Source organism: Chaetomium tenue, assembly GCF_020726465.1.
Source record: "Chaetomium tenue strain MPI-SDFR-AT-0079 chromosome Unknown F5144scaffold_1, whole genome shotgun sequence".
NCBI classification, from domain to species: Eukaryota; Fungi; Ascomycota; class Sordariomycetes; order Sordariales; family Chaetomiaceae; genus Chaetomium; species Chaetomium tenue.
This window is the reverse complement of record NW_027117329.1, coordinates 220,166-243,155: the sequence shown is the minus strand read 5'-3', so window position 1 is coordinate 243,155 and position 22,990 is coordinate 220,166. Positions and strand designations below refer to the sequence as shown.

The following is a 22,990-nucleotide window of genomic DNA, read 5'->3' as shown; positions in this document are numbered from 1 at the left end:
TTCGCTGGGTTTTGGTGGTATGATTTTGGGGGCTGTGTACAAACTGTAGACCCACACCAGATTCAGCAACGCAAGAGGATGTGAAGGATTGTGGCTACAAGAACATTGGCGTGTAGGTTGGTCGCAAGACAGGAACTAGGCCGTAGGGAAGGTCGCGATGTTGGTGACCGGCTGAGACTTGAAATATAAAAAGTCAAGTCACCGACCGACGCTTTACAAAACTTCAAAATTAGAATAACCAGACAACAACAAACTTTTATTGCATTTACCTAACCAGACCTCGCTTTTTAAAACCCGCATCTCTTTTCATCATGTCTAGTTCTGACAGACAGGGTACTGGCACCGGTAACCCTACGACCCCAAGGGTGCCGGGTAACAAGACAGTAACCAAGACTGCAACCACTACTGGCCAAAGAACAACCGCGACTCAAGGGACAGGCTCGGTTCAGAAGACGGCCAGCACCACCACCACCGCCGGGCAGAAGCCCACACCCAAACCGGCAGTTACAAAGCCCGCTGCCGCAAAGCCCAAGCTGGTGCCGGCCTCCGCATGGGACGTCAAGGGCCTTCGGGTGTTGGTGCCGGACAACAAGGGGGGTTTTGACAATGTTCCAGCCGGGACCGATGTCTTCGACTGCACGGCATCCATCATCAGCATGGCTCTGGATCTTTTGGAGACCCGGTCCAGCATCATCGCGCTCAGAATGCACACCACCAGGGTTATCGATGCCAGCCAGCACCTACCCAAGGTGAGAAATATCCAGGACGATGATATCGAGCCCACAATCCGGAGGTATCTCGCAGCCATCCGCGCCAGCTTTCCCCACGTCGTGGTATCCGACAAGTACGGCATGGCCACCATGAACGGCCGCACCAACAAGAAGGAGTGGAAAGAAGGGGCCGACCCCAAGACGGCGACGGTCATCGAGCTCAATGCCATGGTAAGAACCCCCCACCCAAGGGAGACAGACGACCGAGGACAAACCCCACTGACATGCGACGATAGCTCGTGGGTCGGGTCGCGGCGGCGCACAAGGCACTCCAGACGGGCAACTCCGCCTCGAACATGCGACGGTTCCGCAACCTGCACATGCGGCTCTCCATCACCATGGCGCACGAGCTGGTGCACGTGTACAACCTGTTCCTGCAGGGCGGGCAGCACAACCACACGCCCCCCAGCGTCAGCTACGGCCCCTACGGCGACGACAAGGTGGGCGAGTCGGGCCGGTACTGGGAGTACTGGACGCTGGGCGGGTGGGTGGACATGCGGGCGGACGGCAACGGCATGGAGACGATTGCGCTGCGCGACAGCCACGGCCAGAAGGCGTGGGTGGTCAAGCCCGATGTCGTCGACGGCCTGCTCGGGCGCGAGTTCGGCAAGTGGCTGCAGCCGAGCACGCCGCTCAATGATGAGGAGCACCCCAAGGGCACGTTCGTGGACAAGATCACGCCGCTGAACTGGAAGGATAGGTACACGGATGTGTTTCCGAGGCCGGCGCCCGTGGCTAAGGGTGCGGCGGCGCCTCAGGCCGAGTTTACGGCGAAGCAGGTTGCTGTCCTGACGGGGGCGGATATGATGAAGACGGCGAAGTACAATGTGTGTGGCAATGACTTGCAGGCGTTTGGGTTGAACCCGCGGACGAAGCTGCGCTTGGCCGCTTAGGGTTGGGACGGGGATATTTGAGTGGGTGTTGGAGCTGGTCTCGCGAATATTAGTATCGGGCAGGTTGGGTTAGATACGTAGAACGCAATCAACACATTTCACCGATGGAAAGAGTCGACTCTGTCTCGAATCTCCATGTTGCTGTTGTCGACTTGGGACTTGGCGCAGGTGCAGCGAGCGAATGATGAACGGAATCGCAGAATCTCCCGCAGTGGAGCAAACAACTGGTCGACAGCGTCTCATGTTTGCCGGCGCCGTTTCAATGCCAGCTCATTTTCGCCAGCCAAGATCCAGATAAGAGGAATCGGGGTGCCACACGTGGGAAGCAAGGGCAAAAGCCATCCCCACTCGCTTGGAGCATAAACCTCACGAAACAGCGCGATCAAACAAGCGCCAGTAACTAATAGCAAGTCGAACCGGACGAATTTGAGAAATTGAACGCGGCATTGATTGCGCCCTGGGCAGAGCGGTTGGGAAATGGCGACTGGCTGTTGGTTTCTCATGCATCTTGGAAATGTTGGGTGCACGAGCACACGACGGGATCGATTCGGGTCTGGAGCAAAGGAAGAAGCTGCGGGGGTTTGGGTTTGGGGTTTGGGTTTTTCGGACCGCACCTCGTGGGGGTGGAACCGTTGTGCCGTTTTGCAATGATTTGCAACGATTTGCAACGACTTGCAGCAACTCTGCATCGGCTCAATCAAGTCGGAACAAGACAGCCGAACACAGCCAGAACATTCGTTCGAAACCCCTCATTCCTTCCAAGAACCGCTCTTTGGCAAGAAAGTCCCAGATAACCTCGCATCGAAGGGAAGTCTTTTTCCCCGCCATCCTTCGCCCACTTCGCGACATGTTCTCCTGCATCGCTAGTTCTTCCCAAGTCGTACGGACTTGCCCTATTTCGACTCTGGTGCGCTCTATGGTTGCAAGCAAGTGGGGAGAAAGCGACGTTAGCTTCTTGGGCTGGTGACGGACCCCTGTCTGACCCCATTCTCCCGCGGCCCTGAGCCTTGATGAGTGGTCAATGCACCTGCAGAACCTGTGCTCAGATCAGCGATCGCCAGGGGAAATCAGCAGGTCCGGGGGAACAACACAAGTGGGCACTGTCAGGCCACTGCAGGCTCAGTCAGGCCCGGCCGCCCCAAAATGCAGAGAGGCAAGTGCGAAGCCACAAAGCTCACAGTGGGCCGGTTTGGGGAATTGATTTGAGGTGGAGCCGACCTTTTTGACCAGGTGCAACAGCCAACCGGGATCACAGCTTCAGGACGCGGACTCCACTATCTTCGCTCTCCAGGGGATTCCCAGTGGGTGGCATCCATCCCTCCATTCGACTCTTGCTTGCCCCAGCAGCTCCGTTTTGTTCTCGACTTTTCCTCCTTCCTGTCTTTTCTCCCAACCACCCGTTCAACCCCACGATCTCTTTTGGATAGCGTATCTGGACAGCAGTCTACCAGCCACTCATTGGTTTCTTTTCTTTCCGATCCTTCTGCAGTTTGCAAACCTTGGCCCGACGCCCACCCCAAGCGAAATTTCCCGCTGAAGAACCCCGGCGATCTCTGAAAGCTCTCGCCACTATTCAAAGACATCATACTCCGACCAAGACACGATCGTCATCTGTGCAATATTAGAAGTCGATACATTACAATCCCCCGCCAACACGCTCCATTGTCTGTCCTACTTGTCTCCGAACTCTCTGCCAACACACACCCACACACAAACGACTCCCGATAGCCACCCTCCGATCTTTCCGGTCTCTCTCCCCCAACACACGAACGCTTCCGATTCACACCCGTAACACAACCGACCGTCACCATGGGCCTCATCGAACGCATCCAAGCCAAGATCGAGCTCTTCCGCCTCGAGCAGCGCTACACCCGCCGCCGCCATCGCCGCTCGACCTTCGTCTCCAACGCCATCTACGTCGACGGCGAGTACATCTACCAGTCGCCCAACACAACCGGGTCGTCAGCCAACACCAGCAGGACCGCCAGCACACAGAACTCGTCCCCTGCCTCCGCGGCACCGTCGCCCCCTCCCACAATCACCGACAGGTACGATAACTCGTCCTCGGCGGCGGCATCGGCAGCGGTGGCGAGCAAGGAGCAGAAGAGGTTGAACCGCTGGTCGTCCATGCCCGGGTTCGGGTCCAACTCCAAGCCAGAGGGCATGGGCGGGTTGCCGCCCGTTGGAGAGCATCAGTGGAGGAAGAGGGTCAGCTTTGACGAGAGGCGGTACTGAGCAGCAGCGCGTGAGCGATTTGGGTTCAATTGGGTTTGGTGTTTTTGGATATTCGCTTTTTTTTTTTTTGCGGGCGGAAGGGATTCCGCCCCCATGCCTTGTTCAAGCGCAGCAGCAACCGGTATGCCGGGCTGTCACGACAGCGCCGGGGATGATGCCGTCTGTACATCCGACGTCTGTCGGCATCCTTCGGGTGCTGTCTGTCTCGGCTGGTTGTGTCATTGTGGCACTGCGTCACGGCTCACTTGCCGACTGGGTTTCCAGTACGACACTCCTGGCCCGGGTGCTCGCGCAGGCGGTTTCCCGGCCGGTTCTGCTGCCGCTTTTATGACAAAAGTTTTTGCTCGTCATCCGGACTCGACATGGTTACGGAGCATTTTACGACCGGTCTTATCGCTGCCGCGATCGGCCACACTTTCTACGATACTTCCCGAGGTTCCAAGCATGCTATGCTACGAAGGGGGAATGACCATTGGTTTGGGGTTTATACTGGGCGGCCAAGACACTCGGGCATGGTTGACACCATTGCATGGTTCCGATGCTGTCCAGGCGTTGTAATTACATGAGGATGTTATCCTGGCGCCGGCTACAGCCGGGATGGACGATGACGCTGCCCAGGGGCGCGCTTCATGTACATATGGGTTAATGACGACATCCGTCCCATCTATCATTTTGGAGATGCCTTCAATATTTTTCTCAGCGTCCTGGCTCCCCGTCTTGCGTCGGCAGCGTCGGCGGTCCGGGTTCGGCACGGGTCCGCCCAAGTGGACCTTAATCATCAACTGTTTCACATTGTTCATCGAGTCGTTATTTTTGGCGTGACATGTGGAGAGCGATCTGCAGTAGTATCCAACGACTCATGACTCGGACATACTGTGTACAAACACAACTGATGAAGAACAAGTCTTCATAGGAGGAGTCCTCCATTGCGTATCCGCCCAGCTACACGCTCATGTGCTTGCAGCGCTGTTGGGGGATCGGATCAGCCACCGCCACCCCTCCGGCGACGATTTACTCTGACATATAAACACAACTGATGAAGAATAGTGTAGCGCACCGAGCCAACGGCGCAGAAGTGAACGTATCTCAATTAACTCTCCGATCCACTCTGACCGCCTTACCACCAGAAACTCCCCGCTCCGTAACCGCCAACACACCCCTTGATCTATCTCGCAACATTTACATACCATCCATGCCCTGGCCAGGGAGGTGAGCGAGCCCTATAACACATAAGTCAGTCATCACCAACCGTTTCGCGGGGGTGGGAAAAGGGGGGGGGGGGGGGGGGGGGGGGGCACGGAAAAGGGGCAACAACAACAACAGCAACAACAACAGCAACAACAACAGCAGCAACAACAACAGCAACAACAAGACAAGCAAAAACCAACTCACAGCCATCCAAATCCTCATTCACCTGGCTCTTCACCGCGCACTTATTCATCGCCTGCACATTCTGGCTCTTCAGCGGCCGGCCATTCTCGCACGCATTAAACATGCACGACGAGTCCATGGCGCGCTGCAGGGCGTCGCCCTTCCAGCCGAAGACGTAGTCCGCATGCGTGCCATACCCCACGCCGTCGCCGTAGCTGAGCACGAAGGGGTTCGACCCGTCCGCCGGCCACATGCCGTTGAACTGCGTCGTGTCCCAGAGCGTCTCGAACGCGAGCTGCGGCATGCGCACCGGGTGCGAGGACGGGCAGGCGCCGGCGGGGGCGAAGGCTTCGCGCACCGTGTTGTACATGTGCGATTGGTGGTCGGGCGAGTCGAGGTTCTTGCCGTCCCAGCAGCTGGGGGTTGGGGGGGGGTGTGTTAGTGGCTTGTTTGTTGTTGGGTTGAGGATCCAAAAGAAAAAGGGGGCTTGGGGGGGGGGGGATATCAAAAGTTTGGACCATCATTAAAACACCACACCATACCACCAACACCAAACCATCACGAATAAATCAGCAAAGCAGTACTTACGACGGGAAATGGTGAACGGTCATGATGCCGCCGACGCAAGGCTGCGTAGGGAAACTGGGGAGCTCAGGGAAGCGCGTGCCCTTGTTCTGCAGACAGACGAACCGCAGGCCCGGGTTGCCCTTGGAGCCCGGCTCGGCGCTGTACGTCGGGCTGCCGACCGTCATGCGGAAGCCCTTCAAACGCTTAGTTAGCTCTCTCTCCCTTTCTGAGCCTTCACTGGGGCCTTGGTTCGATGTCTGCCTTCCAGAAGACAGATACCCCTGAGAAAGGACTCACCGGCTTGAAGGCAGTGATCTTCTGGTTGCCGTTCGAGTTGAAGTCCTGCTGCGTGTAGTAGATGGTCATGCCGCCGTTGATGCCGTTGGGCAGCGCCGTGTTCTGCATGATGGGGACACGCTTGTACGAGCCGTTGCTGTGCTTGAAGAACATGACGGCGGTCCAGTAGTTGGAGAAGTTTTCGGAGAAGGTGCACGTCGTGCAGTCGGCCTGCTCGGCAATGTCGCCCTCCATGGACGCGTTGAAAGCGTTGCCACCCACGATCTGGTGGACGTGCGAAGACGGCAGCTTGCCCGGCTCGACGAGGGGGTCGAGGCGCTGGATACTCACAGTCGAGCACCCGAAGCGCAGGGCGGCCTGGGAGGACCCGGCGAGGGCGAGGGAGAGCGAGAGCCACTTCATCTTGAACTTTGGTCGATGAAAAGAACGATGGTGGAGTTGGTTCAACACCAGACTAGGAGAGAACTTTACAAACCCGGGTAGCGGGTCTTGAACAGTGATATATAGGTAGGTAGCCTCGGTGCCTGGCGGCTGTAAAGTCCCCGACTGCTTCCCACCCAGACTTGCCGCCATCGATTGCCCAGATACATGGCTATCTATCCCTTTATTTAGATGCGGGGGCTAGGGTGCTCTTGATTGGGAGGCCCCATCCCCTGAGTGTGCAGGCTTGTATGTTTATACACGGCGCTTCTCAACCCAGCTTCTCGAAGGTCGGCATTGGTCAGGAGATCGGCGCTTAATATACTTCCCGGTTAGACAGGATCCCGGAGCACCCACGAGACACAGCAGGAATATATAACCCCAAACACTCACCCTTAGTTGCCGGCTCTATTACTCAGGCTCAGGAGGGAAGGTGATCGTCCAACTCTCCGACCGCCACTCAACGGTCGCCTTGGATCTTCTGATAGTCGGCTTGACACCTTGGTTCCGGTAAAGATAGCCTTGGCAGGCCGATATTTGCCGGGGCACGCATCTGCCGAGATTGACGGGGCGATTTGTGCTGCATCGGGCTTCTTTATGTTTTTAACCGGCAGACGGCTGCGTGCTGGCCGGCCACACGTGGCTGGTGATCCTCGCCCTCTCTACCTTGACTACACTAATAACCAAAGCGCTCCGAAGCCCAGGGGAACCATCCCGGCATCGTAGTGCCGGGAGCGAGGAGCAGGGCTGCTTGGCGACCCGGAACCGGTTCACACTACCGGCTGACAACCCATCTGGAATGGTTCTTTTTCCATTTCTAGAAGCAGCAATGCCTGGATGCCCAGAGAGTTGACGAGGGTTGTATGACAACGGACCGATTGGGCGCTGTAGCAGACGTCATACCCTTGCCGGCAGTTAGTTGGATTTTCTATTTTAATGAACCCTGGGCAACCTAAACCAACATGCTTGCAGCACTGTAAGGCCCATGCGGAGCGAGCCGCGCAGTGCCGCGGTGACATGCGCAGCACAAGTAAGTTGACAGCGGACCTCAGGGCCACTGGTGTTCAACGAAACACGATTCGCTGTAGGTTTGCTTTCTCGACCCCTGCTCGATGCCTTTGTGGTGATTCATACCTCCAATATGTGACAGCAGATTTGCCGCAGCTGTTTTGAGGCAGCTGAGTTGGTCGCTGCGTCCCGCGTCGCGAATCTGGCGAACGACGTTGACATCCCTGGAAAGGGTCATGACAACGAATATGTTGGCCATGAGGCTTAGTGGCGCCCTCGTAATAGGCGTAGCCGCACACACTCTCATGCGCTGATCACTCTTCATGTCCAAGATTCGGCTGTGATAGAAAACTGGTGATTCTATTGTCTTGTCCCCTGGCCCCCCTGACCTCCCTCACCACTAAATGAAGCCGACTGAGGGGCTTTTGGTATGCAATAAAAACACAGTGTGCGCCTTGCCTGTCCGAACCTAGGTACTCGAGAAGAATTGTCCAAGACAGCAATGCTGAAATTGTTACGGCTTGACGGTCATTCCCGACCGCCCGGGCGCCACATCCCCGGCGGTCATCCCTCACCGCCGGATGGTAACGGGCAGCCCACCCGCGGGCTGGTCAAAGAAGACCGCGGGAGCGCCGTGGCTAGAATCATGCAAGCTTTGCCACAACTAATTTACGATTCCCATGCTAGTGTTCACGGGTGCCGCCTCCCAGTAACGTCCGGAAGAGATTGAGCTTTTCTGTGAGTTACCAAAGACTTCACGACGATTACAGTGAGACGGTTACGGATAACCGTTATACCGTAATAGAAATTATAGAGGCAGGCGAAGAGAAGGCTGTTTGGTTAAATCTGCTTTGTCTTTTATTTAACTTCAGTTCTTTTGTTTTAATTTCATTTACTCGATTCCTTTTATCTTTTTTTCTTCTTAGTTTGCTCTACTTTCTCTTTTCTTTATCTTTAGGTACTTCTTTTCTTCTTCTCTCCTCTCTCTAGATATTTCTCTTTTCTTAGCTTTAGACCTATCCCTTTTCTTATCTTTACTTCTTCCACTTTTCTTGTTATCTTGCTCCCTTTTTCAGTTCGGCGTTTCTTCTTTTGCCAAGAGGGTGCCAAGTCAGGTCGCTTCTTTGCTTTATATCCAGCTTACCTTCCGAAGTCCGACAGGCTGCCCTTGGCCGGGTCGGTGGGTGTTTCGACCACGTCTGATGTGGAGGTCACCTGTTAATGATGTCGCAGCATTAGGCCCAGGGTTAAAGTCTGGTTTATTCGTTTATTGATGTACACGGCACAGAAAAATACCAGAAAATGCTAGCATGCAATAACAACCCCTTAAACTTAAAAGTCCACCCAAGTCTATACATAATATACAGCGAAGAACTTCGCCCCAATCCACGTCAATGGCATCAGGGAGAGGCAGAGAAACCAGTCGTTCTTTTCTCGCCTTTCTCACGAACGCCGGCATCGTGCGCCGCCCGGCTTGCCCGGTCGCGGCGACGGCGACGGGGTCGGCTCCGCCTGTTCCGACTCTTCCGACTCATCCGACTCATCCGACTGTTGGGACGACGATCCCTTGTAAAGAGCCGGCCCGGGGATCGGCCATTCGTTGTCACGGCTGTCGTAGACTGAGAAGCCGAACAGCTGGGAATCGCTCTTGCTGTAAAGCTCGCCCGCCGGGACCCCAGAGCCAGACAAGTCATCGGTGCCACTTCCCGTCACTTCGATGTTGCCGCATTGCATGTAGAACTCGGGCTCGTTGATGTGGGCTCGGTGGAGGGCGATGAGCTCGTTGCGGAGCACGTACTTGCCCGGCGCAATCGACTTGGGGATGGTGGCCGTGTTGATGCCTCCGTTCTCGCGCAGCACGTCGGTCGCCCAGATGCCCTGGGTGTTGGCTGGGCCAGAGACGAGGCCGGACTCGGCGATCTTGGTCCAGCGCAGGGCTGTCTTGTCGACGCTGGCGCAGTCGCCGTTGCAGGGCGCGATGTAGGTGATGACCGGTCCGCGGTGCGATTCCGCCCACCCGTTGGGGTTGATGACCTTGTCGTCAGAGGTCCAGAAGAACGAGACGGTACCGCCGGATGCGATGGTGCCGTAGTTGCTGGAGGCCTCGGCGTCGCGGCGGCAGATGAAGTCGGGAGAGCTAAAGTCTAGCTCAGGACCCTCATCCTCGGTAGTGAAACTCCAGCCGATGGCGTTAGGGTCGGGAGAAGGGTTCCAGCGGCTGAAACCCTCGTAATCTTCACCGTCTAGAGTGAAGGTGTTGATGTAGCCGTGGGCAGCCACCTGAGTTGCGAGAAGGGTTGCCACGAGGGAAAGTTGGCGAGTCATGTTGGGCGGGATTGGTACGAGATATGTACAAAGAATGAGATGCAGACGGAGTCCGGCGAGCTCTTCTGAAATGGATGTTGACCTGAGTTAGGAAATAGAGCCTTTGAAGGCCTGGCGATGCGTTTACTTATACATCACTGGAACAGAACTCGGCCAGCGGCCCAACGGTACGGTCTACGGTGTGATTGACTTTGGGCAGGTTTGCTGAGTTTCGCGCCGCCATGTGAAAGACCTTCGTCGGAACTTTCAAGGCAGCAACCTGTCAAGCTCTTCGATCGGGCCGTGAAAGGCGGCAATGTACAGATCTGTAGTGGTTCTCCGGTGTTAAGGTGACAGAGACGCAGGGGTTGTGGAACCACCAACGCCTTAGCTTGTTTGACGTTGGATTATGTTTGAATCACAGGGGCCGAAAAGAAGCCGACCTGCCCCTATTGAGAAGTGTTTTAGTTTCAAGAGTGCGAGTCGACTCGGACCCTTTGTCGCTGAAACGGGGAAATTCTCCGACCCCAAGAACACACAGTACCATGTCAGGTTGTCAACTCCATTGGTCAACCCGCCGCATTGAAGCTTCAAAAAGCCCGACGGACTTCAGGAATCCGTATGTGACCTCTGTCTCTCACCGCTGTGCCAAAATAATACTTGTTTCATTTTGCTAGTGCAGGCCTTGGTGCCACCTTCGCCGCTGGGGTCAAGGCAACGGCAACTCGCGGAACTGTCTTGGCATGTGCTCAATCCTTTTCGTTTTCTTCTGTTTCTAGAAGTTGACTTTGCTTCTCTCGGAGACAATGCCGAGTTGGGTGTTCACTCTCAGAAGGCCCCAGGTATGGATGTAACGTAACCCCAACCCTCTCCACAACCCCCCTGAACCCCTTAACCAAACAACCCACCGAACCTCCAACCCTCCAACCCTCCAACCCTCCAACCCTCCAACCCTTTCAGCTCCAACCCAAATCGTCCCCTCCATTTTCCTCCCCTTGGTATCCCTCCGCACTCCACTTTTCGCTCTGGCTTGCCCAAATATCTAAACTTGGTCCGTGATGGATGACCTAGGAGGACATGAGCTGAGACCAGAGAAGCCGGCTTACCGTATTGTTATCGCTGAGGCAGACACAACAGTACCTGACTGTCCGTCGATTCGGTTACCCTTGATCTTTGTTTGGTCCCTCCGCGTACTTCCGTGGTCGTAATTAGAGTCACTTTTCTGCGTATGGGTGCCGTGACCGCGTCCCGGTCCGATTCGTCTCGTCCTGGTAGTTGAGCTGCTTTCCCAGTTTAACTCGTATCTAGACCTCTTGGTGCGAGCGATCATAGCTGGTGGAGTTGACTCTCTTCGGCGCTTGGGCGTTGAGGCAGTAAGCTTCAATGGGCAGCAGGGTCGGCGTCTTAGTCGTTCTGCCTAAAGATGGGCTTGAGGTCCCTTGTCCACACGAGAAGCGCAGTTGCTGCGTGCGCGGGGTTGGAAATTCGCTGGGGTCCGCGTTCTTGAATGAGGTACGTTTCCCTGGGGCGTCTGGCTTTGCTGGGCCGGTGCCAATCATGGATTGGCGGCAGTTCGGCCAGTTCTGACGTAGCGGTTACACTGGCAGGTTACGCGAGCGAGCTGGGCGAAGTTGATCATACACAAAATCGCCCTGCTCTCCTTGTGCACCAGGTTGAAGTATACGGGCGTGGTTGTAGGGACCCCAACCCTGGGTTGTCTCACTGCCTATCTCGGCGAGTGGTTGGATCCCCGCGGCGGGGTTGTAGAGCGGACGGGCAGGGTTGGAAATTCGAATGTTGGTTTTGATGGTGTCGGCATAGTGTTGTTCTAGCTCCAATGGTCCATCTCTTTCTCCGTTGGATGCCCGGACACCGCCACGAAGTTGGTAGAGTAAAAGAAAGAAACACGAAACTGCGCAGGTTGGCATTGTTTACTTCTGTGCGGCGGGGTGTTGGCGCTACTGTAAAGTTCTCGCGATGTTGAGACGGATTTCCCGTCCATCTGCTCGTCCATCACCGTCCATCGCATGTTCCTTATCCGTCTCATTCTCCTTGTCCATCTCATCATCCTCTTCACCATCCTCTATCTCCTCCTCATCAAATGGATCTTCCTCGGCAAGACAAAAACAGACAAACAATCCTGATGCGAAAGTGGATCTCGTGTCGGTGCTAGCTGGACTGATGCCAAATGCGGTGGAAGCTTGCGGTTCTACCCCATATTTAACAAATGGCTGCAACTCAAGGGTTTCTGTCGCGATATTGAGAGAAGCAATCCACAGTCCGGGCCGCATTGCCCTGTTCATCATAGCAAGCTGCATGCTCCGACAGTATTGAACGGGATGACAACCTGGGCATCAGGGCCCTCGGGACAGGGGGCCACGGGACAGGGCGGGTGGCTGGGCATGCGGCGTGGGTTGCACTCCGAGCGTACGTACGGGTGCAAGAATCGTAACAACACTTCGACAAGTTCATGGGCTATTCGTCGATGTGGAACGGAGTTGGAAACGTGGGCGGCAGGGAGTGTTCGTCCATGACCCAGAATATTGAAGATCCCCGCTAGAAATAGTACAACACGGGGACGGGGATAACTGAAACTTGACAACTTATCCTGGCAATTCTTGCGCTGAGATCCTGCGTTCGAACCTCTCCACTGGGGTGGGCTGTCTTCTTCCAAGCCGTGCCTACAGGAAGCGCCTGGTGGACCTGGAAACCTCCTTGTACCCTTTGTATGCGTCGCGAGCACCATTCTGCTGGTGGATGACACCATCCCAACGTTCGGTTGTCGTCCCGCGCCACTGTTCGGTGCCCATCCCCGTATTGTCCCAGCCCGTGGCATGGGTCTCGCCGATGAGACCGGGCCTGGCACCATTGCTCCAATGGCGCGGAAGCTGGTTGTCGTTGATGAAGATGTCTCGACGCGCAAAGGTCTGCGGGGAAGTGTAGTCGTACCCGGCCGGCCCCGGTCGCGGGCCCCAGCTTCCGTTCGGATTGGTGTGTGTCGGATAGGGCGCGGTGGCGAAAGGTGGTGCGAACTCCGTCGTGCTTTGCGAGGAAGCGTTGGAGCTACCAACCCGCGGGACTAGGGGGACGAGGCCCAAACCATGCGGCCATGTGTCACGGCTCAGCGCGGCGGTCCTGGTCCCATCCCTTGTCCACTCCGACCCGGACTGCCCCCGAATCCGCCGCTTCATTCTCTCCGTCTGCGCCTCCGCCTCTGAATCGGCCATCATCTGGCCCACGGCAGCCCCCAATCGCCTCTGTGCCCTTCCCGCATGTTCCTTTTCAATCAACTTCCGCGTCGTCTCCGACATGATGGACTCCTGCATGGCCTTGGCAATGGCCGCCTCCTCCAGCTCCCGAGTCTTGTTCATCTCCTCCTTCTCCAGCTCTGCCTCGAGCCTAGCCATATCCAACGCCCTCTCCCGCTCGGCCCTCAGCTCCTCTTCCATCCTCGCCTTTATCTCCCTCTCCAACCTGAAGCTCATGTCCCTCTCCGCCTGAGCCATCTCCGCCTCCAGCAGCTCCCTCCTCTCAGTCCTCCGCCTCTCCGCCGCCCTCTGCGCCAGCTTCTTCTCAATCCTCTCCCTCTCACGCCTCGCCTCCATTTCCATGGCTAGTCGCCTCTGTTCCGCCAGCGCCTGGCGCTCCGTCTCCTGCCGACGCGAGAGATCCAGGGCCAGGAGGAGGGCAGCCGCTTCCGTCCGGCCGACGTCGGTGTACGGGGGTGTGTTCATGGTGTGTGTCTTGTTCTTGTTCTTGGTTTTGGTTTTGGTCTTGGACTTGGTCTTATCGGCGGTGCGGATGGGGAGAGTCGTGGTGTTGAAGGTTGTGGTGTCGACGGTTGTGGTGGATAATGCGGTTGCTGTGGCTGTGGCTGTGGCTGTGGCCGTGGTCGTGGTTGTCGTGGTGTGGGTATGGGTAGGTATCGAGATTGGGATCGGGATCGCCTCCGGGGAGGGGTTGAGGTGGAGGAGCTTGCGGGTCTGGGTGTCGTCGGAAGACCAGGTGTCGAGTGGGTTCAGAGGGACGTCAGGGGTGCGGTGCATACTGGGCAGTGTTAGTCGTTGTCTGTTGTGCCAGGATAATAGGCAGGGAGTGTACTAACGTGGGTGGACAGCTGTTGGGGCTGGAATTGGTGTCTGTCGCTTTTGGGGTGCGGCGGGTGGTCTTTCTCCGACGATGATGACGGTGTGGTTGAGCTGTGGGCGGGACGAGCTTGGGCGAGTTGCGGTTGCTCGGTGGACGCGAATAGGTCAGTCCCATTTGCTTCCTGTGGTTGATGGAGGCCTTGATGAGAAGCAAAGTGGGAGAGCTTCTGGAAGGAGATGTAAGTTGACCATGGAATACAGGACGTCGTCAAACCCAAGGGCCTTGTCCAGCTTTCTCACCGCTTCCTGTCCAGCCCAGGTGCAGCCCGGAACTGCTCCCGGGCCAGCAAAGGGTGGGACAGAAGAATGAAGTTTGTTTCGGCTTTCATTGTGGTTGAAAGGCGATGTCTTAGACACACCACACCGCAGCGAAGGCCGCATATGCATGGCGACAGCCTGGCCAGCCGGAGCCATGGGGGGACCAAGAGTATCCTGCATAACTGTTTTCTTGCCTGCATTCAAGAACTCCAAGGCAATGATTGCCAAAGACTTCTTGTCAGCAAGTTTCTACAGCCACGATACACTGAAACATTTGTCCGTCGTGGTGGTTTTTGAAGATTGGCAAACATCAAACCACCACAAGCGACAAGGCTGAAGAGGGGTCTGGCCGCCTGGGGCAACGAGTGACAACATTGGACGGGAACAATCAACGGCTGCAAAGCGGGGCAGCCGGGTCTCATGATTTGACGCCGGACCGTATCAATCACGAGCTTCTGCGACCGGAATGGGCCACTGCTTTCTTGCTTCGCTCGCGCTTTTGTTGCATAGGCACCGGGACGACTGTCGTTGTCCTGCAGCATGTCGGGGAAATATAATGCATGAAATGTGTCTCGGCCTGGCCGTAGCCTAAGTCATGGCAAAGGAAAGGGACCGGCACCGGCACCGGCAGCAGGATCGAAGAGAAGGTCGAAGCTGGGCGGTACCATCAGGCTGGGATGGTGTGTTGATGGAAACATCCCATTTGTCATGTTTCCTGTGCACGACTCCCGCTTCACGGAGCTTGCTTTAGGCAGAGGACTGTGCTGAAAATTTGGCAAAGAACCTGACAAACGCCCGTTTGTTTTGGCAAGAGCTGGTTTGGGAAGCAGCAAGCAATTGATATGCTGCAGCCCCTGGGAGGGCAAGGAGTCAGGGGTTAGGGCCATTCTGCAGGGGAAAGAGGGGCTCTGGCTTTCTCCACCCGCTGTCCATTCACCCCCACCACGAGCGACTTTCGAACAGCAGCCCCTGCCTCTCAACTCCCGCTTCGATGTGGAAACAACACCAATAGCGTCAGTGGTTTAGTGGTAAAATCCATCGTTGCCATCGATGGGCCCCGCGTTCGATTCGCGGCTGACGCAACGAGTAGGTTGGAAGCATCCAAAAGGATGCTCTCCTCCCCTTTTGCAAACTCCCGCATCATCAAAACTCAAATTTTTTGGTGGGGCAGTCAGGGCTCATTTTTGGTCACCCCACCACCGCCCACAAAAAAAGGTAACAACCCCCAACGTCACAAGAGGGAAGGGCAAAAAATACATCAGAACTCGGATACCGGGAGTCGAACCCGGGGCTGTTGAGAAACAAGTCACTCCTGAGAAGTGAGAGTCAACGATGTTACCGCTACACCATACCCGATTTGAATCGTGTGTGGTCCCGAATTGTTGGAAGAGCGAAGCGATGGCTGGATACATGAAGGTGATTGGCAGGATGTCAAATCAGAAATGGAGGAGCGGCGGGGAAAGAGAAGTGTGCCAAGGAAACACAGAAGGTTGTGTCATCGCACCTTGACACCAAACCACAAAAACGCGGCTGGCATGACGTCAGTTTGTGGCCGGCCGTGGTTGAACGGTTGAGTTCCACGAAAGAAAACAGCCACGCAGACACATGGCGATGATGGCATTGCATCACTTTAGGCGCACGGCCATGGACACCAGCCGGCAAAGCAGGTTCTGGGAGGGAGGCGATCGTGTAGCAACACCTTCAAATGCTGCCAAGTCCCTGTTGAACTTGGAGCGAGGAGTTCGAGACTGCTCCTTCCCTTAACCTTATCACCTTGGCCGTTTGTCGCTTTGCTTTCAGCGCGCCCAGCTTCCCTGCCTGCCCATCAAGGAGGCAACAGAGCACACCGACGATAAATGACAATACAAGCACACACCTTCACGCCATCATGTTGCCCTTCCACAGGCGCGAGGCCCGTAGTGAGCCGGCGCCCCCGCCAACCAACAAGAGTCCCCGTTATCCAGCCGTGCGGGAGCGTTTTGTACCGTTTGTGATCGACTGGGTCAAGGTCTCGTGGCGGGACATCCTCGCCATGGCCATCTTCGGCGCAGCCACCCTCGGTGTACGTCCCCGTCCACTCCCTTCGCCGGAGAAGAGAGTCGCTAACATATAACCCAGATCTACAGCGCCCCATACGCTGCGACCCGAAACTTCCCCATAACCTTCGACGCCTCGGGCGATATCGTCTACCCCCAGTTCGCCTACCCCAACCGCGGCTGGATCATCTCCCCGTCCCTATCCGGCGTCATCGACACCATCATCCCCATCGGCATCATGGCCCTCGCCCAGCTCCGCATCCGCTCGTTCTGGGACTTCAACAACGCCGTGCTCGGCCTCCTATACTCGCTCATCCTGAGCTCCCTCTTCCAAGTCATCATCAAGACCCTCATCGGCGGCTTCCGACCCATCTTCCTCGACGTCTGCCAGCCCGACCCCTCGCTCGCCCGCGCCCACAACACAACCGGCCTCAACGGCGTCGGCTTCCACAGCATCATGTACACCAGCGAGATCTGCACCAACCCAGACAAAAACGCGGTCAAGAACGCCATGACCTCCTTCCCCTCCGGCCACGCAACCACAGCCTTCGCATCCTACGTCTTCCTCTTCCTCTGGATGAACGCCAAGCTCAAAGTCTGGGCCAACTTCCACGCCAGCTTCTACTGGCTAGCAGCACTGCTGGCGCCCCTCCTGGGCGCCACGCTCATGGCGGCCTGCCTGACGGTGGACCAGGCGCACAACTGGTACGACGTCTGCGCGGGCGTGGTCATCGGCACCATCGTGGCCTTCATGGTCTACCGCGTCAGCTACGCTGCCGTGTGGGACTGGCGCTTCAACCACATCCCGCTGCGCCACCGCGCCGTGTTTGACTATGCCGCCGCCGCCGCTTCCGCTTCCTCCGCCGAGGTGATGGAGCGCGCCGTGTTTGTGAGGAAGTTGGGGTGGGGCCGGCGCCGGAGGGCGAGGGCCGGTGCGCGTCGTGGTGGGGTGGGGAGGGGGAAGCCCGCGGTGGGGAGTATGGAAGTGCCTGCTACGCAGACGGTGTCAGGTTATGGTCATGGATTGCATGGTGGCGGGGAGGCGGTGACGTATGGGAATGGGATGGCGTCACACGGGCCGCCGGTGAGCTACCCTGATCCAGCTACCGTGAGGCCCAATGGAGAGCAATATTATGGAAGAGGGGAGGAGATGGTTTAATTATTCTTATACTAGTTAAAGTGTACTGTCTTGCTTCGAGCTTTTTACGGTTTCCTAGGTAAAGTACTTCTTGGGCTCGGAGTTGCGGAACAACCTGGGCCCGTCAACTTCAGACGACCACATTTCACATCATGACGTTATTCAACCAGGCCTAAAAAAACTCTTTCATCTCCCAGCCATCCCACAACCAACTTGCACAATACAATTCGTCGTTTATCGTCATACATCACATTTCATGGGCAACGTTAGTAGCACGAGCGTACCCGCGATGCCAGCCCAGCGCCGACAAAAGCCGGCCCGAAACCGCCGCCAACAAAAAGCGACACGCAGAAGCCAACGTTTGGCTGATAGAAGGGCAGTTATCGGTGAGGGTAATGGTCCTAATGCAGCATTGCAGAATGGTGCAGAGGAAGTAGTATGTACACCCAGAATATACACTATCCGCTGTGACGAACCTGTCCAGGATCCTGTCCTGTTAGGGTTCAGCTTCGTTGAAGGTAATCTCTCGAGGATGCTTAGGTTCGGTGCAGCCAAAAGGTGCACAACAATAGACTTGTCTCAACAGTAGGCTTGCGAGCTTGTAGCGAACTGTAGTTGTGATTGCTAACTGGAGAACTCCCAGAGCTCTCCAGGACGAGTGACTATATACATACTGTTATCACCGTCCACCCAAGGTGTTCACTGGTGACATTCCCATGTCGCTGGTGAACCGTCATTATCACCAGTGAGGTCCTTACTTCACTAGTGATAATCCCTTCTTGGTAGTGATTCCCTTTCGATTGGGTCCTTAAGCGATTGGCTGTCGGCGCGTCCCGCGCCTCCGCCTGCAGCCTCCCTGGCCGCCCTTATGGTCATTCATGACATCCGCCTCAAAGCTACTGGTTTAACCTTGCTCTGGCCCTCCAGGTATCTCAGCCTTTCGTGCTCGACCTTCCATCATGGCGAGGGAACCCCACCCGAGGTTGGCGGCGACAGGGTTAGTGCAGCAAGCGACGAAATGGATGTAGAGCAAGCCGTATGTCCTAGCATACTATCACAGCATACTCCCCGAAGGCACTAACGTATCTTTAGTTATCTCAACCGCGCCCGCACCCCACCTCGCTTATCGAACGACTACCATCCGAGCTCGTCCTTCTCATCGGCGAGCAATTACCCGTGGAATCGCGCATCACGCTCGCGTTGACGAGCCAGATCATGATGTTCAAATCTGGCGGGATCGGGACCGGCACCAACAATATTGCGTCGGACGAGAATCCCCGTCGCGGGCTCTACAGCCCCTCCGCTCCACAGACGCCACGAATGAGGCTCCTGGCGCTGCTTGAGCGTGAATCGCTGTTCCTCACGCGGTGCGATTACTGTAGGATACTCCACTCGCCAGCAGTAAGCGAGGACAATGCTCTCTTGAAGAGTTCTACTCCTCGCCCTGTAGAAAACCACTCCTCGCCCTGTAGACCCACTTCTTTAAATGCAGGGTGGATTTCCGTACAGAATATTACATCGTGCACCACCGGAAAATTCACTCTTCGCCTCTATCTCCATCAAGGTAAACAGCAATTCCCCACGTCCAAATAAATATAACATCATTTTTTTCTCGCAAATCGCTTTCGTCGGCCTCGGTGAATCCAGATCAAGCGCTCCAGCGGGATTTCGCTTTCCGCTCGCTAAGATGGTAGACTGTGAAGTCTCAAATGCGATTCCTCGTGCGACGGCTCCCGGCCTTCCCGTTCTCCCTCATCAACTCTATGAGACTCTCGATACTCTCATACAGGACCTGAATGCCTGGGGCCGTTCCAACGGCCTTGCCCTTTTCAAGCAACGTCCTTCGAACTATAAGGATGGCAAGCCAACCCGATATGAGATTGCTTGCGACCGTGGAGGCAAGATACGTGCCTCACAGTCTATGGTTCGTCGATCCAGCACATCGAAGACAGGGTGCGAATGGTCTGGTGTTGCGAAGGCGTTGAAGGAAAATGGCCGCAAGTGGTCATTTGAGGTGCTCACCGGTACACACAATCACTCGGCAACGTCTGGCGACATAGCAGGGTTGACCACTCACCGGGTCTACCGCGGCTTGACGGACGATATGAAGGCCGAGGTGGCGACGTTGTCCCTCAACCCGGCCCAACGGCCTCGAGATATTCTCAGTTATCTGCGCAAGGCGTACCCAGATGCGATCTTCACCCAGAAAGACATTGAGAACTATCGCGATCGACTGCAACGCGATAAGCAAGACGGCAAAACACCAACGCAGGCCCTCCTCACGATACTTCAAGAGACTAGCACCTACCACGTCGTTCGGACTGACCCGACAGACCCCCGCACGATCATTGGACTCTTTTGGACTTATCCTTGGGGCGTCGAGATGTGGAGGAAATACCCATGGGTCTTGCAGCTGGACAACACATACAAAACCAATCGCTTCAACATGCCACTATTCCAGGCCACCGGTGTAACCAACGTCACTACTACGTTCAACGCAGCGTTCGGCCTTGTAGACAATGAACGGGAAGACGGCTTCGGATGGCTGGCACAGCAGCTCCTTGCATGCCAGCTACACCACCGCATCGAGAGTCCAGGAGTCCTGATCACTGACTTCGAAAAGGCGCTGAAAAACGCTTTAGAAGACTGCTTTCCAGAGGCTCGCCAACAGCTTTGTGTATTCCATATCAACAAAAATGTGGTGTTGAACATCAAGCGCAAGTGGAAAAAGACTCACCGTGAAAATCAGCTACCGCTAGCGCCGAACATCGTGGACGAAGCCGTCGCGGATCCTATCCTCCTCGAAGAAGTCGACAAACACCAATTGCGCCAGTTAAACGCGCCCCTGACCGATGAAGAAGATCCGGACGCTATTCGCCTGCCTTCTCCAGAAGAACTTGCGCATTCGCCAGCCGGTATCTACGCGTTGTGGAAAGTCATGGTTTATTGCCAAAATGAAGACGAATTCGACGAAGCTTGGAGCCGATTCAAGGCCGAATTCAGCGATCAAGAAGCTATCATCGGCTATCTGGAGACTCAGTATCTCCCGTTGAAGGAAGAGTGGGCCCGTCCGTGGATTTCCAGGCTCATGAATTTCGGCCAGCGTACCACGAGTCCCACCGAGACAGCACATCGTGAACTCAAAAGTTACCTAATCAACGGCAAATCCAGCCTTCTCAAGATGCATGAAGTCATCCTCGAAATGATCAAGAACAAAGAAATCGTCTACAAAGAACGAATCGCGACTCAGAAAGCCCGCCTCCGGACCGAGTTCCAGGGACCGAGCTTTGGCTGGCTTGGACCGACGAACAAGGAGGTGTCCTACAAGGCCATCGACAAAGTGAACCTGCAGAAAAAGCTGGCGATGGCCTCACAACCAGGAGGTAGCACCCGGTATCCTGGAGGACGACCATTACGGCCCTGCACCGGCCGGTACACACAACAATAGGGTGTGCCATGTTCCCACCGACTGTTGGCGAAGTTGGTTGAGAATAAAGCACTCACCAGGGACGATTTCCATGAATTTTGGTGGCTTGAACGCAGCCTCCTTGAGGAATTCCCGATATTGAGCGTCAACTCCCCTGCAATGGCCAAGGGCAAGGGGCGGGCAAGAGGAAGTGGTCCCTTTCAGGGATCAGAGATTATCGTACTTGAGGCACCATCTTCAACTGCACCGGCGGTCCTGCAGACCTCAACATCATCAATTCCAGCATCACGAATGAACCCACGACCAACGAGGCCGTCAATTCGGCGCAAGCCGTCTCAATGGGAGGAGGCCAACGTGGCCGATGTAGAGGAGGAGGCGGCCGCCTTAGCGCCGGCTGCCTGGCCAGCCAAGCGGATGAAGTTCAACACGTCGGTGCCTGCGGCCAAAAACACAAAGACATCTTCAGCCGGCGTCTCAAATACGCCAACTGCACCAACCAGGATGGCCGGAAAACCCTCTCAGCCATTGCAGGCCACGCAGGACTGTATCGTCGTTGAGCTGGATTAGACACAAAGAGGAGGAGGTTGATTCTACAACACCAAAATTCTTATGATGATCATATATTAATTGACAGGGAATAGCCTCAGCGGCCACCGCCGTAAGTTGAATGCATTCTCTGACCCTTGATGTAGCTGCTCTTGTGACTTTGTGCGACCCATTAAGGTATGTGTGTGTGTGTGTGTGTGTGTGCGTGTGTATACGGAGCCGTACAATAACTATGCACCATTGAATTTTCCGGTGGTGCACGATGTAATATTCTGTACGGAAATCCACCCTGCATTTAAAGAAGTGGGTCTACAGGGCGAGGAGTGGTTTTCTACAGGGCGAGGAGTAGAACTCCTCTTGAAGTGTTGTAAGCCTGAGTGGTCTTTCAACTGGAAGGGCCCGGGACCCTGGGGTTCCACCCAGATCACGCTGCCTCTAATTCGGCTCGCCGTCATGTGGGAGCGCCAGGGACTCGATGCAGACTCGCTCCTTGCCACTGTTAGACGCAGCACCGCCGACAAGGCTCGCCATGGTAGCCCTTACCGTAGCGTCTGCACTTGCGAGGCCCGTGTATGTGGCGGCTCAGTTGTTGTGAAAACTCAGCTCTATGTAACACGGAAAACCGCTCGCCCAGATAGAGTCTTTCCCACTGCCCGCGAAATCATTGCCCTGGACCGGGTCTTCGTTTCTGACGCAGTACTGTGGGCGAGGCGTCTTAGCAACGCCTACGTCTTGGCGCCAAAATATAAAACCCTCGAGTGTTTAGCCAAGGCGGACCACGCCATGGTCCACTATCCTGGCACTCCCAGCTGCTATCGCGACGACGTTGGGCCCCCTGCCAGCCAGCTGCGCGCCGTAATGCGATGCATCTGGACGCATAAGGCCCCTTGTCACGCACCCGCGTGCCGCAAACGGAGGACCTTCTCCGGCCACGTCAACGGCGACCTAGACGACTTTTTGGACTACTCGGCCAGCTCCATCACGACGACAGACCCGCGCAACCCTTGGGACCGTGTCCTCGTTTTTACTAGCTGGCATGACCTGGGGAACGGGGATTCGGCGACGAATACGAAGTGGGTGGCGCGGCCGCAGAATATAATGAGAATGGCGGCTCATGATCTTCGCACCCGCACCGGAAGTCGGATTGGAGACGCGTATGAAGCGTTCGAGGGCGCTGCTGAGGGCACCCCCTACGTGCCCAAAATCCCGTGGAGCGTGGCGGAGAGGCTGTTCTCGCCGGGCGGGTAGCTGAGATGCAGAAGACGATGGGGTGAGGTGACAAAAAGTTCCAATAACAAGGCATTGTGTGCAACAGCTTGGCGACGTGGATCAGTTGGGGTTATATATTCAATTAGCTGCCTGTACAACAACAAGAGACACGTTTTATGGATGTATTTGCATACACCCATGATACGTACCTCGAAAGACCGTGCTGCGATAGTATGATACCCTTTTGCGGATCATGGGTTGTCTAACCACGAGTAAGGGGGATCTGGCTTCAACCTTGTTTGTGGGTGCAAAAGAAAGGGAAAGAGGGCGATGGTTTTGGTGGCGCAAGAATAATACGGGGCA

General features: G+C 55.9%; 9 protein-coding genes and 2 non-coding genes across 11 annotated transcripts; 5 read left to right on the top strand and 6 right to left on the bottom strand.

The window, feature by feature from the left end:
- Positions 1-311: 311 nt before the first annotated feature.
- On the top strand, positions 312-1,663 carry F5144DRAFT_479175 (uncharacterized protein; the record flags this gene model as incomplete). Its single annotated transcript, XM_066785143.1, has 2 exons — positions 312-941; positions 1,007-1,663. The coding sequence occupies 2 exons, from the start codon at positions 312-314 to the stop codon at positions 1,661-1,663; spliced, it is 1,287 nt and encodes a 428-aa protein (XP_066647589.1).
- Positions 1,651-2,417, bottom strand: F5144DRAFT_2581 (uncharacterized protein). The gene is made up of 2 exons (XM_066783512.1): positions 1,757-2,417; positions 1,651-1,697 (listed from the first exon to the last, which is right to left on the bottom strand). Exon 1 carries the CDS (start codon positions 2,350-2,352, stop codon positions 1,903-1,905), a length of 450 nt encoding a protein of 149 aa, XP_066647588.1. The 5' UTR covers positions 2,353-2,417; the 3' UTR covers positions 1,651-1,697; positions 1,757-1,902.
- A 1,055-nt stretch (positions 2,418-3,472) lies between these two features.
- Positions 3,473-3,898, top strand: F5144DRAFT_596875 (uncharacterized protein; the record flags this gene model as incomplete). Its single annotated transcript, XM_066790837.1, has 1 exon — positions 3,473-3,898. One exon carries the CDS (start codon positions 3,473-3,475, stop codon positions 3,896-3,898), a length of 426 nt encoding a protein of 141 aa, XP_066647587.1.
- Positions 3,899-4,826: 928 nt separating this feature from the next.
- On the bottom strand, positions 4,827-6,535 carry F5144DRAFT_634400 (uncharacterized protein; the record flags this gene model as incomplete). The annotated part of the gene is made up of 4 exons (XM_066792580.1): positions 4,827-5,118; positions 5,291-5,685; positions 5,858-6,030; positions 6,134-6,535. The coding sequence occupies 4 exons, from the start codon at positions 6,533-6,535 to the stop codon at positions 5,078-5,080; spliced, it is 1,011 nt and encodes a 336-aa protein (XP_066647586.1). The 3' UTR covers positions 4,827-5,077.
- A 2,463-nt stretch (positions 6,536-8,998) lies between these two features.
- F5144DRAFT_634394 (glycosyl hydrolase family 61-domain-containing protein) lies at positions 8,999-10,030 on the bottom strand. Its single transcript, XM_066792579.1, has one exon. It carries the CDS (start codon positions 9,884-9,886, stop codon positions 9,005-9,007), a length of 882 nt encoding a protein of 293 aa, XP_066647585.1. The 5' UTR covers positions 9,887-10,030; the 3' UTR covers positions 8,999-9,004.
- Positions 10,031-11,327: 1,297 nt separating this feature from the next.
- On the bottom strand, positions 11,328-11,980 carry F5144DRAFT_2499 (uncharacterized protein). Its single transcript, XM_066783439.1, has one exon. It carries the CDS (start codon positions 11,791-11,793, stop codon positions 11,461-11,463), a length of 333 nt encoding a protein of 110 aa, XP_066647584.1. The 5' UTR covers positions 11,794-11,980; the 3' UTR covers positions 11,328-11,460.
- Positions 11,981-12,546: 566 nt separating this feature from the next.
- Positions 12,547-14,427, bottom strand: F5144DRAFT_588045 (uncharacterized protein; the record flags this gene model as incomplete). Its single annotated transcript, XM_066789886.1, has 5 exons — positions 12,547-12,928; positions 13,022-13,638; positions 13,967-14,180; positions 14,254-14,335; positions 14,373-14,427. The coding sequence occupies 5 exons, from the start codon at positions 14,425-14,427 to the stop codon at positions 12,547-12,549; spliced, it is 1,350 nt and encodes a 449-aa protein (XP_066647583.1).
- Positions 14,428-15,282: 855 nt separating this feature from the next.
- On the top strand, positions 15,283-15,353 carry F5144DRAFT_t30. Its single transcript has one exon. It is a non-coding gene; the product is annotated as a tRNA-Gly (tRNA).
- Positions 15,354-15,535: 182 nt separating this feature from the next.
- On the bottom strand, positions 15,536-15,627 carry F5144DRAFT_t1. Its single transcript has one exon. It is a non-coding gene; the product is annotated as a tRNA-Glu (tRNA).
- Positions 15,628-16,028: 401 nt separating this feature from the next.
- On the top strand, positions 16,029-17,584 carry F5144DRAFT_2480 (phosphatidic acid phosphatase type 2/haloperoxidase). The gene is made up of 2 exons (XM_066783419.1): positions 16,029-16,333; positions 16,390-17,584. The coding sequence occupies exons 1-2, from the start codon at positions 16,160-16,162 to the stop codon at positions 17,464-17,466; spliced, it is 1,251 nt and encodes a 416-aa protein (XP_066647582.1). The 5' UTR covers positions 16,029-16,159; the 3' UTR covers positions 17,467-17,584.
- Positions 17,585-21,706: 4,122 nt separating this feature from the next.
- Positions 21,707-22,987, top strand: F5144DRAFT_552537 (uncharacterized protein). The gene has a single exon (XM_066787756.1). The coding sequence runs from the start codon at positions 21,872-21,874 to the stop codon at positions 22,664-22,666; it is 795 nt and encodes a 264-aa protein (XP_066647581.1). The 5' UTR covers positions 21,707-21,871; the 3' UTR covers positions 22,667-22,987.
- Positions 22,988-22,990: the final 3 nt, after the last annotated feature.